General features: G+C 41.8%; 1 protein-coding gene across 1 annotated transcript in view; it reads left to right on the forward strand.

Annotated features, from left to right (window-relative positions):
- Positions 1-541: 541 nt before the first annotated feature.
- Positions 542-15013, forward strand: part of rftn2 (raftlin family member 2) — a 62005-nt gene continuing 47533 nt past the window's right edge. The window contains exons 1-2 of the mRNA XM_063051930.1: positions 542-1082; positions 1507-1656. Of these exons, the coding sequence (XP_062908000.1) occupies positions 881-1082; positions 1507-1656 (352 nt within the window). The 5' untranslated portion in view covers positions 542-880. The remainder of the gene's footprint in view (positions 1083-1506; positions 1657-15013) is intronic.

Consider the following 15013-nt stretch of genomic DNA (forward strand, 5'->3'; position numbering starts at 1 on the left):
TTTGGATGCAAGTATGCAATTCTGTTATAGCCTTTACTAAACAAAAATAGCCTTCCCGCACCCCCCACCACACCTTTTATAAGCAAGGAGCAGCCTTTTAAGAACAACCGCCTGAATGGATTTCCACATGTCATGCTGCTGGCTGGCTATCATGATTCTGAATATTATGCGAGGGAACCAATTAAATGCAACTTTAACAAAATTGGTAACAGCTATCGTTCCATGCTACCAGCCCAAGATCATAAAACTAGGGCTCTAATTTTGAAGTAAGACAAACCTGCAATTTTATGTTACAGCACTCTACAAGTTAAGTAACTCTTGTGTACATGTGTATTTAATTAATTTTGAAAGAGATAACAAAAAAAGTAAAGTTCAAGCCTCACTTAACTTCTACAAAGTTATTGTGCAGGGCAGTGTATTTTTAATATTGCAGCAGTTACTTGTATAGACTGTGGTGATTGTTTTGAATTCCAGATGTATTTGTAATATTGCAGTACTCCATGGAGGAGATGATTTTGTGGTGCTTAAGAAATTGCTTCAGCATATTTTCCTTCTTTTAATCATTTTGAATTTATGAAAAGTAAAGGAAATGTAACCTTTGGGAATACTTGAAGTAATTTTAGTCATCTTAGAAATCTTACAGTTTTACAGTCCAGTCTACTTTTAGTTTAATTCCATTCACTGCCGTTCACTGTTTTCAGTTTAGTTATAAAGTAGTTATACCCATGCAACTCGGACAAGACTGTTATTTTTTTTGGATTTTAATGCAGCAAGATCAATTTGTTGTAATTCTACATGACAAATTAGTTTCCTGAAACAAATTCTTGATTTGCTGTGGTTTTCTAAGTGTCCAGGAACTATACTTTAACCTAAAAAGTGAATGGCCTCAACAGAACCTGAAGCTCTCACTGCGTTAACGATTCCTCTCAGATGCCAGAAACAGTTTCCTCTCAGGGATTTTACTTCCTTTCTGGAAATGATTTTAGTCTACAACCATTTTGGAGCTTTCTACTTCAGACAGAGTTTCCATCTGCAGATTGAACAGACATCGTCTGGTTCCAGAGCACTTTTTCTCATCGCAGGTAACGCCAGCCAAGTTTTATTCTTGCCTTTTGTTTACTTGTTAATTACCTACTTTAAATCTGTGGGGGAGGACAAGGCTTGTGTCTACTATTAAACTATTAAGGGCCTTGGAGCAGACTGACGTGGCATGAACGGCTGTGATAAGTGAAGCTGTATGTGTGTAGTACTAATGGATGTAACTAACTTCAAGTATGCAGGGATTATGCTTAAAATATTCCCTCAAAAAACTCAAATAAATGGGCAGGAGTTTAATACTGTATGTTAAGAAAGAGCTGACTTTTTTGTGAGTTGAGGGGCCCTGTTTTACTTTTAACTGACTTCAGGATTTATAGAGGCCAGAGGCATAACAGAAATTATAACTGCCCTTTGTTGAAATCAGAGTCACAGTACTCACGAATATTTCTTGAATCTGACCGTCTGCAGATCCTGCCATGGGTTGTGGGCTACGAAAGCTGGAAGAACCTGATGATAGCAGTCCTGGCAAAATATTTTCTACTCTGAAGAGACCACAAGTGGAAACAAAGACTGAGATTTCATATGAATACCTTTTACTGGATTTTACTTTAGACATCAGTGAGTTGCTTTTACTTTGTTGCTGTTTCTGTTAAAAGCTACAGTTAAATGTTTTTTAATATTCATGTTAATCAAAAAATAGTTGGTTGAGCAATTGTTTATCCACATTTCAGCCAATAGTCTTCAGTGTAGTTATTGTAACTTAGCACTAACATCTGTCACCTCCAGACGCACAATGATAGCAAATAGGAGTTGAGGTCTTTTTTAGTTAACAAAGCTGCTTTAGAAATGGCTCCAAAGTTAAATACTTAGCTCAATTTCAAGAAATAAATTACATGCATACTAAATATTATTTCTGGGTGTTCAGTTGCTATCCTGTTCAGAATTCTGCTTTCTCCCATGGGTTTTATGAAGATAGCACCCGTGGCTTAAACTGTGTCCGTAGACAAATAAACAAACCCAGATGGCAGCGTTTTGGAAACAGAATATCCAGTGTCCATTTGAGGTTCATTTAACAGTTTTAAGTTGTAGTTCATTTGAAATTTTCCAGTGGCTCAATCAGATTGTTATTTGTCGAAGATAATGTTATCATATCTGATGAAAGCTATATGTTTAAAGAAAATTGAATAAAAGTAATTACTGTAATGTTTTTATGATTTTGATATTCTCCTCTGCTCCACCTCTGTCCCTTTCACCACCCACTCCCTCAACACATTCCCCCACCGTTTTTCAAAACACAGTGACTCTATTTGTTGTCTACAGTTCCATTAATACACAGGAGCCAAAACGACTATTTTTCATAGATAAACTGAAGCAATCTTAATGATCTTTTAACTGCTGGGATTATTACAGCTGAGTTTATTCACATTAAATCCACACATAAGAGCACTTGGTAGTAGTAATGATTACTGTGCTTTGTTTGCCTGCTTATAGAACATAAACTAATTGCAGCAATGGCATTGAAACTCTGCAAATTAACACTGGAAGCAGAGAACTAAGATAATAAAATTTAAATCTCAGGTGCTAAGAGAGGGAAATTTTAAAGGAGCTTATTTCCAGCCCTTTAGTTCAAAGTTCATAGTAAACTTGTTATCAAAGTATATAAATGTCACCATTACAACCCTGAGATTTGTTTTCTTGTGGGCATACACAGTAAATCAAAGAAACGTAATAGAATCAATGAAAGAAAGTACTCAACGGGATGGACAAACAACAAATGTGCAAAAGACAGCAAATTGTTCAAATACAAAAGGGGGCAAAAAGCAATAAATATCAAGAATATGAGATGAAGAGTCCCTGAAAGCCCTTCAGTTGTGGAAACAGTTCAGTGATGGGGCAAGCGAAATTATCCTCTCTGGTTCGAGAACCCGATGGTTAAGGGGTGATAACTGTTCCTGAACCTAGTGATGTGAGTCCTGAGGCTCCTGTACCTTCTTTCTGATGGCGAGAGCATAACCTACATGTTGAGTGCCTTTGATGATGGATACACGAGGAATTCTGCAGATGCTGGAAATTCAAGCAACACACATCAAAGTTGCTGGTGAACGCAGCAGGCCAGGCAGCATCTGTAGGAAGAGGTACAGTCGACGTTTCGGGCCAAGACCCTTCATCAGGACTAACTGAAAGAAGAGATAGTAAGAGATTTGAAAGTGGGAGGTGGAGGGGGAGATCCAAAATGATAGGAGAAGACAGGAGAGGGAGGGATGGAGCCAAGAGCTGGACAGTTGATTGGCAAAAGGGATATGAGAGGATCATGGGACAGGAGGCCTAGGGATAAAAAAAGGGGGGGAAACCCAGAGGATGGGCAAGGGGTATAGTCAGAGGGACAGAGGGAGAAAAAGGAGAGACAGAAAAAAGAATGTGTGTATATAAATAAATAACGGATGGGGTATGAGGGGGAGGTGGGGCATTAGCGGAAGTTTGAGAAGTCAATGATGATGGATGCTGGTTTCCTGTGATAGCCTACAGACTTATATACTTTCTTTGGAGGATCAAGCAGAAAAGAGGAAGATATAAAGACGCTGTCGTTACTTTGCTGTTCTAGAAACTATATGGCACATTACTGCTTGATTTCTAATTTTTTAAAATATGGACTCTGTCCATCGATTTGTTTTCGTCTCTGTATAATAATTTAGAATGGTGTTAAGGATGGGTTGAGAGGAGGTTTCCTAAGAAGACAATTACTTTAAAAAAATAATCACAAATAGATGTAGATACGCAGGTTTGTCTGAGATTTCGACAGTAGACTTGCTTGCTCAGTTCCATAGGAAATGTTGTAGAGTTTTTGCTGCTTTCCAAAAATATTCATAACAAGAATGTTTATTATGGAATACTTAACATTCCAGAAGAGTGCAGTAGATTCAACATGATTCAGATTGTAAACTGGAACCTGAATGAAATATAGTTCTTTCTTAGCTCAGATCAAAATGAAGAGCAAATTTGAAAAGAACAGGTAAAATTCAAATTGTAATATTGTTGTCTTATCTCACAAAGAGAAGTTAATGAAATAGATGTTTTATTATTTAACACCCAAAATCATAGGATGAAAGAGAAATCAGGCATGGTATCTTACTACCATTTCCCTCCTTCATTTCAAAAATCCCATTGTTGCAAACTTCGCAGCCCAATCCTTGTAAATGACACGACACTAAGATGAGAGTGTTTCATATTTGGCTCCTTTCCTCACTTAAAATGTTGGTCATGTCACATGAAAGGTTTAAAATAATATTAAGGCATTTTTGTCCATTTAATCATGCTCTGCTGCTTTTGGTGCTGGAGTGGGCATCCGCTATAACATAATCAACCTTTAGTTCCTTTACAGTGACAGCTCTCTTTTGATAACACACTTGCCTCTGGGTGACTGCCCTGTGCTCAAAAAGAGCCATAGCTCAAAATAAAAGGAGTACATTGATACCGAGCTGTAGGAGCATGTGTAAAAAACCCCCTGTGATTTCCCTCACAGATACGGCGGGAAAATCCAGTCCAAAGGACAAAGTGATGAATTTTCTGTCAAGGTGGAAGCAGCTAAGAACTGGTAGATGATGGATGTAAAGAGAATTGCAAAAAGAATAGGAAGTAGCTTAATGAGACATTGAAAAGGCAGAAGATTCATGTAACAAAATAATTAAAGATACAATTGCAAGTGCAGGAAGTTAAAGCAAAGTCAGACTATTCAGGGCCCACAGAAGGTCTTTCAGCATTTAACAGAAGAAATAAAAAGGCAAAGTTGTTCCTTTACACTGAAGATTGTAGCCCAAAATGACCATTTCATTTTTCTCCAAACCTTCATGAGAACCTGAAACACTAAGTACACAACAATCACTCCTACCACTTCCGAATGAACAAGAAGGAATGACTTCACTCAACTTCACTGAACTGTACTCACAGCCTATGAACTCTTCTGCTCATGTTCTCAATATTTATTGCATATTTATTCATTATTATTATTTTGGGTTTCTTTTTGGTGTCTTTGTACTTACTGTGAATGCCTGCAAGAAAATGAATCTCAAGGTTGTATATGGTGACATACGTGTACTTTGATTATAAATTTACTTTGAACTTCTGAGTGAGCCAGTTGAAGTGTGAATGATTATTCAGAGAACTGCAGGAAGAAAAGATAGTTAAACACTGCAACAACCCAAATTAGGAAATAAACTAAAGTGATAAATGATTAGCAGAACTTTGGAACAAGGCAATTCAAAATGATTTCACCTTGAATTGGTTCCACAGGATGATAGGGTGGTAAATGAGGTGTACAGTATGCTTGTCTTTATCAGTCAAGGGATAGGAAGTTATTCTGCAGCTTTATGTGTCTCTGGTTAGGCATGTCTAGAGCATTGCATCCAACTTTCATTGCCCCATTATAGGAAGGATATGGAGGCTTTCAGAAAGGTGCAGAAGAGGTTTACCAGGATGCTGCTGGATTAGAGGTCATGTGCTATGAGAAGTGATTTGACAAACTAGGGTTATTTTCTCTGGAGCAGTGGAGACTGAGGGGAAACCTGATAGAAGTTTATAAAATTGTGAGAGGCAGAGATAGACTAAACCGCTCATTTCTTTTTCCCAGGGTCGATATGTCTAACACTAAAAGGCATATATTTAAGATGAAGGAGTAAATTTCAAACCATTAATGTAGGGCAAGTTTTTTTTCACACAGAAAGTGGAATGCATTGCCAGGAGCAGTGGTGGTGGAAGGTACAATAGCAGCATTTAAGAGGTTCTCAGATAGGCACATGATAGAGGTGTTATTAGCTTAATTAGTTCATTACAACATCACGAGCTAGAGGGCCTTTTCCAGCTTGAATGGCATCTCTGTAAATTACAGTCTCACACTATTAGTTCAATGATGTGGGAAGAAATAAACAGAATTTTCATTTTGTACATTTATATGGTCAGGAAAGTGAAGATGGAAGTTGGGGTGGCCATAGAATATATTCTATAGAGGGGTGGTTTGTCTCGTAGTTAAATAGTAAGTGAAAGCAACCTGGTACTGGAATTGTGTTGTAAATCATGAAAAATTATCTAACAAATCCATAGATCTGGGATGGAAAGTTGTGATGCAGGAGAGATCCTGTTCCCATTGAAGGAAGACGGACCAAGAGTGGAAGCATGGGAAATGAGCAAAGGTCAGAGGGCTGCCCACCACTGCTGAGGTAAGCCTCAGAGGAGGAAAATGGAGGTCTGCAGCAGAGAAAAAGTGATCAGAATTAATAAACTGCAGACAGAGAAACCAGTGTAAAGAGCAAGAGAGACCCTGAAATCTGCTCTAGAATGACTGTCATCTGGTGGGCTGGGACTTCTGCCTACACAATGCATCTGTACTAACCTGGGAGAAATCCATGGTCAACCATTCTTAATATTCATGGTCAGGATCAGGGTACCCAGAAACTGTGACAGATTTATGAGGAGGTGATGCATCTTATTTTGTATTTTGAGGCTGCACGGCTCTTACAACAGATCTACAGTTGGAACTCTCTGAGCTGGTATTCTGTGGTGCAGCAGCTGCCGTGGTCTGGCATTCTTTGAATCTGTAGCTCTATACTAATTAACTAATTCTAACTAAGATCTAAAATTATAAGCAAATGATTTGAGAGGATGGTTGAAGACTACATCTGCAGCATGCTACCAGCCACACTGGATCCCCTACAATTCGCCTTACCAACAGAACCGGTCTACTGGTGATGCCATAGCCACAGCACTACACACCATCCTCACTCGCCTGGAGAAGAGGGATGCATACATTAGAATACTGCTCCTGGACTACAGTTCAGTATTCAACACCATATTTCCCTCCAGACTTGACAGGAAGCTCAGAGACCTCGGCCTGCAACAAACCTTGTGCAGCTGGATCCTAGACTTCCTATCAGATCACCAACAGGTGGTAAGGATAGGCTCCCCCACCTCTGCCCCTCTGACACTCAACACAGGTGCTCCCCGGGGTTGTGTCCTGACCCCCCTCCTCTACTCCCTTTACACCCATGACTGTACTGCCACACACACAGCTCCAATCTGCAGATCAAATTCGCAGATGACACGACTTTGATCGGCCTTATTTCTAATGGTGCTGAGACACCCTACAGAGGAGAGGATAACACCCTGACGCAGTGGTGCCAGGATAGTAACCTCTCCCTTTATGTCCAAAAAACAAAAGAACTGATTGTGGATTACAGGAGGAATGGAGACAGGCTCGCCCCGATCAACATCAATGGGACTGCCGTTGAGAGGGTGAGCAGTTTCAAGTTCCTCAGTATACACATCAACCAAGATCTCACCTGAACTGTACACACCGGCTTGGAGGCAAAAAAAGCACAACAGCGTATCTTCCACCTCAGGTTACTGAAGAAGTTCAGCATGGACCCCCAAATCCTTAAGACCTTCTACAGGGGCAGCATTGAGACCCTACTGACTGGCTGTATCACTGCCTGGTACAGGAACTGCACCAACCTTGATTGTTGGTCACTGCAGAGAGTGGTACAGGCAGCCCAGCACATCCGTGGATGTCAACTTCCCTCCACTGAGGACATTTACAGCAGCAGGTGCAGAAAGAAAGTCTGGAAGATTGTTGGGGACACTCGTCACCTCAACCATAAACTGTTTCAGCTGCTTCTGTCTGGCAAATGGTACCACAGCATTAAAGCCAGGACCAACAGGCAACTGGACAGCTTCTTTCTACAGCCATTAGACTTTTAAATTCACATGCTGTACATTGCAACGGAGTCATAACGCAAAGATTTTTACTCCCTCATGTTGTGGGATGTATGTAAGATCTAAATAAATGCTAATTCTAATAGTAAATTAACAAAAACTTGTACTAAATTGTAGGCAATTAATGTGCCAATGCAACTTTTACAATTTTAGCTTATTTTGGAAAACTGGGTTACCAACTGTTATCAACAAATACAAAATGCTGGACAAATTCAGCAAATCAGGCAGAATCTAAGCTGCAGAAGGTTGTAAATCTAGTCAGCTCCATCTTGGGTACTCGCTTACAAAGTACCCAGGACATGTTTAGGGAGCAGTGTCTCAGAAAGGCAGCGTCCATTATTAAGGACCTCCAGCACCCAGGGCATGCCCTTTTCTCACTGTTACCATCAGGTAGGAGATACAGAAGCCTGAAGGCACACATTCAGCGATTCAGGAACAGCTTCTTCCCCTCTGCAATCCGATTCCTAAATGGACATTGAATCTTTGGACACACCCTCACTTTTTTTTAATATACAGTATTTCTGCTTTTGCATCTTTTAAAATCTATTCAATATACGTAATTGATTTACTTGTTTATTTATTATCTTTTTATTTTTTTTCTCTCTCTGCTAGATTATGTATTGCATTGAACTGCTACTGCTAAGTGAACAAATTTCACGTCACATGCCAGTAATAATAAACCTGATTCTGATTCTGATCTATGGAAGGAAAAGAAAAAGTTGATGTTTTGCACCAAGTCTCTTTATTGGGCCTGGAAAAGAAGAGGGCAGAAGCTGACTAAAAAGGTCCGGGGGTTGGGAGGGATGATGTGAGAAACTAGGAGGTGATAGGTGGAAGAGGTAAAGGGCTGAAGAAGGAGGAATCTGATAGGAGAAGACGTGACCCTTGGAATATGTGACCCAAGGAGTGTATATATTTTAAAAAGCTCAGAGGAAGATGATCAGGGACATTTTCTATGGTCCAGATATTCTGTGGTCTGTCACCACTCAGGTCCCAAGAGGGCCAGGCTAGAGAGTTCCAAGTTGTGTATGGTCAGAGATGAACAAAAAGCTTCAAGAGGATGGAAGAAATCTTAAAAATACATAAAGAAAGAGCACAGTGGTAACTCTTCTTTCAGTTAGTCCTGACGAAGGGTCTCAGCCCGAAACGTCGACTGTACCTCTTCCTAGAGATGCTGCCTGGCCTGCTGCGTTCACCAGCAACTTTGATGTGTGTTGCTTGAATTTCCAGCTTCTGCAGATTTCCTCATGGTAACATTTCCAGACTTTTTTTTGTTGAATGTAATACTTTGAAACATTCTTTTGTTGGAAATTTACAGTAGATTTGCAGTGAACTGAATCCAGTTCAGGCTTTAATTATTATAAAATTTCCTGAAGTGGGGTGGAGAGTGGATGTGGAGCATCTTGCTTATCACAGGATATGGCTGCCAGAGTATTGAAAGTCTCTGCCATTGGTTTATGATCCTTCCAAGTCCTCATTTGCATTGAGCCTCATTGATGTTAAGGAACTTGGCATTTCAGGCAGCTTTGATTTCTTGGCCCATGCAGAGCATGGCAGTAGAACGTAAGAACATAGGACATGGGAGCAGAACTAGGCCATTCAGCCAATAAAATCTGCTCCACCATTCCAAAATGATTCATTTATTATCCCTCTCAAACCCATTCACCTGCCTTCTCCCTGATGCCCTGACTAGTGAATGTAGTGTATATGGACTAAACAAAAGTACAGAAGGGATAAGCGGAGCGGCCATTGTCGGGAGTAGGCCAGTGGCAAGAGTAGAAGTGACAGGCTTTGGCTCATTCAGGCTTCGGCGAAAGCGGGCTTCAGCGAGGTAAGTGGGTAGGTGGACTTCATTTTGGTTTTTCTTTGCATTTTTTTAAGGAATAGAGAGCATGTCAGTAGGGTTAGTATTTTGCTCTGGGTGTCAGATGTGAGAATCCTGGGAATCTTCCAGTCTCCCAGATGGCCCATCTGCGCTGGGTGCAGCTCCTGAGAGACCGTGTTAGGGATCTGGAGCTGTAGCTCGATGACCTACAGCTTATTAGGGAGAGTGAACAGGAGATGGAGAGGAGCTACAGGGAGTTAGTCACCCCGAGGCTGCAGGAGTTAGATAAGTGGGTGACGGTCAGGGAAGTGAAGGGAAGAGCTCAGACAGTAGAGAGCACCCTTGTGGCCATCCCCCTCATTAATCGTTATGTTGTTTAGGATGCGGTTGAGGGGGATGACCTGACAGAGGACGACCACAGCGATCAGGTCTCTGACACTGAGTCAGGTTCCGTGGTGCAGAAAGGAACAGGCAGGAGGTTCTGTCAGCCTGATAGATATGCCCGCATGGTGTGTTGCCTCCCAGGTGCCAGGGTACGAGGTGCAGAGTATTCTGAAGGGAGAGGGTGAACAGCTAGAAGTCTTGGTATATGTTGGTACCATTGACATAGGTAGAAAAAGAGAGGAGGTCCTGAAGAGAGAATCAGAGAGTTGGGTACGAAGCTGAAAAGCAGGACCTCCAGGGCAGTAATCTCAGGATTGCTGTGCTATGCGCTAGTGAGTGCAAGAATAGCACGATCAGGTGTATTAATGTGTGGCTGAGAGATTGGTGTATGGGCAGGGATTCAGATTCCTGGATCACTGGGGCCTCATCTGGGGAGGTACAACCTGGATGGGTTACAGCTTAACCCAAAGGGGTCCAATATCCTAGCAGGCAGATTTAATAGAGCTGTTAGGGAGGGTTTAAACTAATTTGGCGGGGGATGGGAACCGGAGTGATAGGGCTGAGGAAGGGGAAAACAGAAATAAATCAAAGATAGCATGCAACAGATACTATAGAAAGAACAGACAGGAAATGAGGCTTAATCACAGCCAGTGGCATGAGTTACAGGGTAATAGAGGCATGGTGCAGTTAAAACAGAAAGCAACAAATACTGGACTGAGAGTGCTGTATCTGAATGCACTCAGCATGAGGAATAAAATGGACGATCTTGAAATTCAGCTACAGATTGGCAAATGACATTGTGACCATCTCTGAAACTTGGCTAAAGGATGGCTGCCATTGGGAGCTGAACATCCAAGGATATACGGTGTATCAGAAAGATAGGTTAATAGGCAGAGAGGGTGGTGTGGCTCTGTGTATAAGAAATAATATTAAATCATTACAAAGCGATGACATAGGATTGGAAGGTGTAGAGTCTCTATGGGTTGAGTTAAGAAATGGCAAGGGTAAAAGAACCCTAATGGCAATTATATACAGGCCTCCAAACAGCAGCCAGGATGTGGATAGGAGATAGAAAATGCGTGTCAGAAAGGCAATGTCATGATAATTGTTGGGAATTTTAACATGAAGGTGGATTGGGAAAACCAAGTCAGTACTGGACCTCAAGAAAGAGATTTTGTAGAATGCTAAGGGATGGCTTTTCAGAACAGCTTGTTGTTGAGCCCACTAGGAGATCGGCTGTCCTGGATTGGGTGTTTGCAATGATCCGAAGGTGATAAGAGAGCTTAAGGTTAAGGAACCCTTGGGGAACAGTGATCATAATATGGTCAAGCTCACATTGAAATTTGAGAGGGAAAAAATAAAATCCAATGTGTCGGTATTTCAGTGGAATTGAGGAAATTACAATAACATGAGAGGGAAACTGGCCAAAGTTGACTGGAAAGGAACATTTGCAGGAAGGACAGCAGAGCGGCAATGGTTGGAGTTTCTGCGAAAAATGAGGGAAGTGCAAGACAGATATATTCCAAATAAGAAGAAATTTTCAAAGGGAAGAAGGACACTACCATGGCTGACAAATGAAGTCAGAGCCAAAGTAAAAGCAAAAGAGAGGGCATACAAGGAAGCCAGAGCTAGTGGGGAGGCAGAGAATTGGGAAACTTTTAAAAACTTGCAGAAGGAAATTAAGAAGGTCATTAGGAAGGAAAAGATGAATTATGAAAGAAAGCTGGTGAATAATATCCAAAAAGATACTAAAAGCTTTTTTAAGTATATAAAGGGTAAAAGAGAGTCAAGGGTAGATATAGGACCAATGCAAAATGACACTGGAGAAATTGTAATGAGAGATGCAGAGATGGCAAAGGAACTGAATGCGTAACAAGGTGCCGCACATAAGGCTGCTTAGCAAGATAAGAGCCCATGGAATTACAGGGAAGTTACTAGCATGGGTGGAGCATTGACTGGTCGGTATAAAACAGAGAGTGGGAATAAAGGGATCCTATTCTGGCTGGCTGCCGGTTACCAGTGGGTTGGTGTTGGGGCCGCTGCTTATTACGATGTATGGCAAAGACAATGATTTGGACTATGGTATTAATAGATTTGTGGTTAAATTTGCCAATGATATAAAGATAGGTGGAGGAGCGGGTAGTGTTGAGGAAACAGAGAGCCTGCAGAGAGACTTAGGTAGTTTAGGAGAATGGGCAAAGACGTGGCAAATGAAGTACAATGTTGGAAAGTGTATGGTCATGCACTTTGATGGAAGAAATAAATGGGCAGATTATTATTTAAATGGGGAGAGAATTCAAAATGCAGAGATGCAAAGGGACTTGGGAGTCCTTGTGCAAGATACCCTAAAGGTTAACCTCCAGGTGAGTCGGTTGTGAAGAAGGTGGATGCAATGTTGGCATTCATTTCTAGAGGTATAGAATATAAGAGCAGGGAAGTGATGTTGAGGCTCTATAAAGCACTCATGAGACCACACTTGGAGTATTGTGTGCAGTTTTGGGCTCCTTATTTTAGAAAGGATATACTGACATTGGAGAGGGTTCAGAGAAGATTCACAAAGAATGATTCCAGGAATGAAAGGGTTACCATATGAGAAACGTCTGGCAGCTCTTGGGCTGTATTCCCTGGAGTTCAGGAGAATGAGGGGGGATCTCATAGAAACATTCTGAATGTTAAAAGGCCTGAACAGATTAGATATGGGAAAGTTATTTTCCATGGTAAGGGAGTCTGGGACAAGAGGGCACAACTTCAGGATTGAAGGATGTCCATTTAGAACTGAGATGCAGAGAAATTACTTTAGTCAGAGGGTGGTAAATCTGTGGAATTTGTTGCCATGAGCAGCTGTGGAGGCCAAGTCATTGGGTGTATTTAAGGCAAAGACAGAGGGGTTTTTGATTAGCCAGGGCGTCAAAGGGTATGGGGTGAAGGCAGGGGAGTGGCAATGACTGGAAGAATTGGATCAGCCCATGATTGAATGGTGGAGCAGACTTGATGGGCTGAATGGCCTATCTGCTCCTATACCTTATGATCTTATGGTCTCGTGGATCTCAGTAAGGCATTTAATAAGGTTCCCTATACAAGGCTCTTTCAGAAAGTAAGGAAGCATGGGATCAAAGGAGACCTTGCTTTGTGAATCCGGAACTGGCTTGCCCACAGAAGGCAAAGGGTGGTTGTAGATGGTTTGTATTCTGCATAGAGGTCGGTGACCAGTGGTGTACCTCAGGATTCTATTCTGGGACCCATTCTCTTTGTGATCTTTATAAGTGACCTGGATGAAGAAGTGGGGTGGGGGGTTAGGGTGTTAGTAACTTTGCTGATAACACAAAGGTTGGGGGTGTTGTGGATAGTCTGGAGGGTTGTCAGAGGTTACAGCGGGACTGGATGCAGAACTGGGCTGAGAAGTGGCAGATGGAGTTCAACTCAGATAAGCATGAAGTGATTCATTTGAGTAGGTCAAATTTGAAAACAGAATATAATATTAACGTAAGACTCTTGACAGTGTGGAGGATCAGAGAGATCTTGGTCCATGTCCATAGGATACTCAAAGCTGCTGCGCAGATTGACAGTGTTGTTAAGAAGGCATTCATCAACTGGCATTCTCGAGTTCCATTTGTAATGGAGGGAGGAGAAGATGGCAGCGCGATGCAGCGCGCACGGCCGTTCCGAATGAATATCGATATGTGTAACTAGGGGTGCCGTGCACAATCCGGATTTGATAGAGACAGCCGTGAGAAGCGCAGAGGAACATCTGGAGAAACTTCTGAAATGCCTGCTTCACTGCCACTGCTACTGTGTGATCGAGAATCTCTGGAGACGAAGACCCCAAATCCTCAGCTTTGCGTATCACCTGTTGCCGGGGCTGGGGTCGAAACGCTCGACAGAGGTGGTGTTCAGTGCTCGGTGTTGGGAGGTGGTTGGAGGCTCGGAGTTTTTCGGACGGACTCGGAGTCAGACTGTGGTCAGACGCTTCTGGGATGCTGCACCAGCAAGTTGGCGGCGCTGGAGGTTTACCGTCTACGTGAGATGATGGGACTTTCGAGAGACTTTGAGAATTTTACTGTGCCATGGTCTGTTCTTATCAAATTACGGTACTGCTTTGCACTGTTATAACTAGATGTTATAATTATGTGGTTTTTGTTCATTTTTAAGTCGGTTTGTCATGTGTTTTCGTGATATCATTCTGGAAAAACATTTTTATCATTTCTTAATGCATGCATTATTAAATGACAATAAAAGGGGACTGTGTGTCCTCATAATCATCATAATCATAACTGAGGGATTGAGTTCAAGAGCCGTGAGGTAATGTTACAGCTACATAAGACCTTGGTCAGACCCCACTTGAAGTACTGTGTTCAGTTCTGGTCACCTCACTACAAGAAGGATGTGGATACTATAGAGAGAGAACAGAGGAGATTTACAAGGATGTTGCCTGGATTGGAGAGCATGCCTTACGAGAATAGGTTGAGTGAACTTGGCCTTTTCTCTTTGGAGCGACGGGGGATGAGAAGTGACCTGATCAAGGTGTATAAGATGATGAGAGGCATTGATCTTGTGGATAGCCAGATGCTTTTTCCCAGGACTGAAATGGCTAACATGAGGGAACATATTTTTAAGGTGCTTGGAAATAGGTACCGAGGGGATGTCAGGGGTAAGTTTTTCACACAGAGGATGGTGGGTGCATGGAATGTCCTGCTGACAATGGAGGTGGAAGCGGATACAATAGGCTCTTTTAAGAGCCTCTTAGATAGCAGAGGGCTATGCACTGGGGAAATTCTAGACAGTTTCTAGAGTAGGTAACATGGTTGGCACAACATTGTGGGCCAAATGGCCTGTAATGTGCTGCAGATTTCTATGTTCTATGTTCTATGTTCAGTCAAGAACCTATCAACCTCCACTTTAGTTATACCCAATGACTTGGCCTCCACAGCCACATATGACAATACATTCCACAGATTCACTACCCTCCGGCTGAAGAGTTGCTCTTCATTTCTGTTCTAAATGGAC

The sequence above is a fragment of the Mobula hypostoma genome, chromosome 6 (assembly GCF_963921235.1).
Source record: "Mobula hypostoma chromosome 6, sMobHyp1.1, whole genome shotgun sequence".
NCBI lineage: Eukaryota > Metazoa > Chordata > Chondrichthyes > Myliobatiformes > Myliobatidae > Mobula > Mobula hypostoma.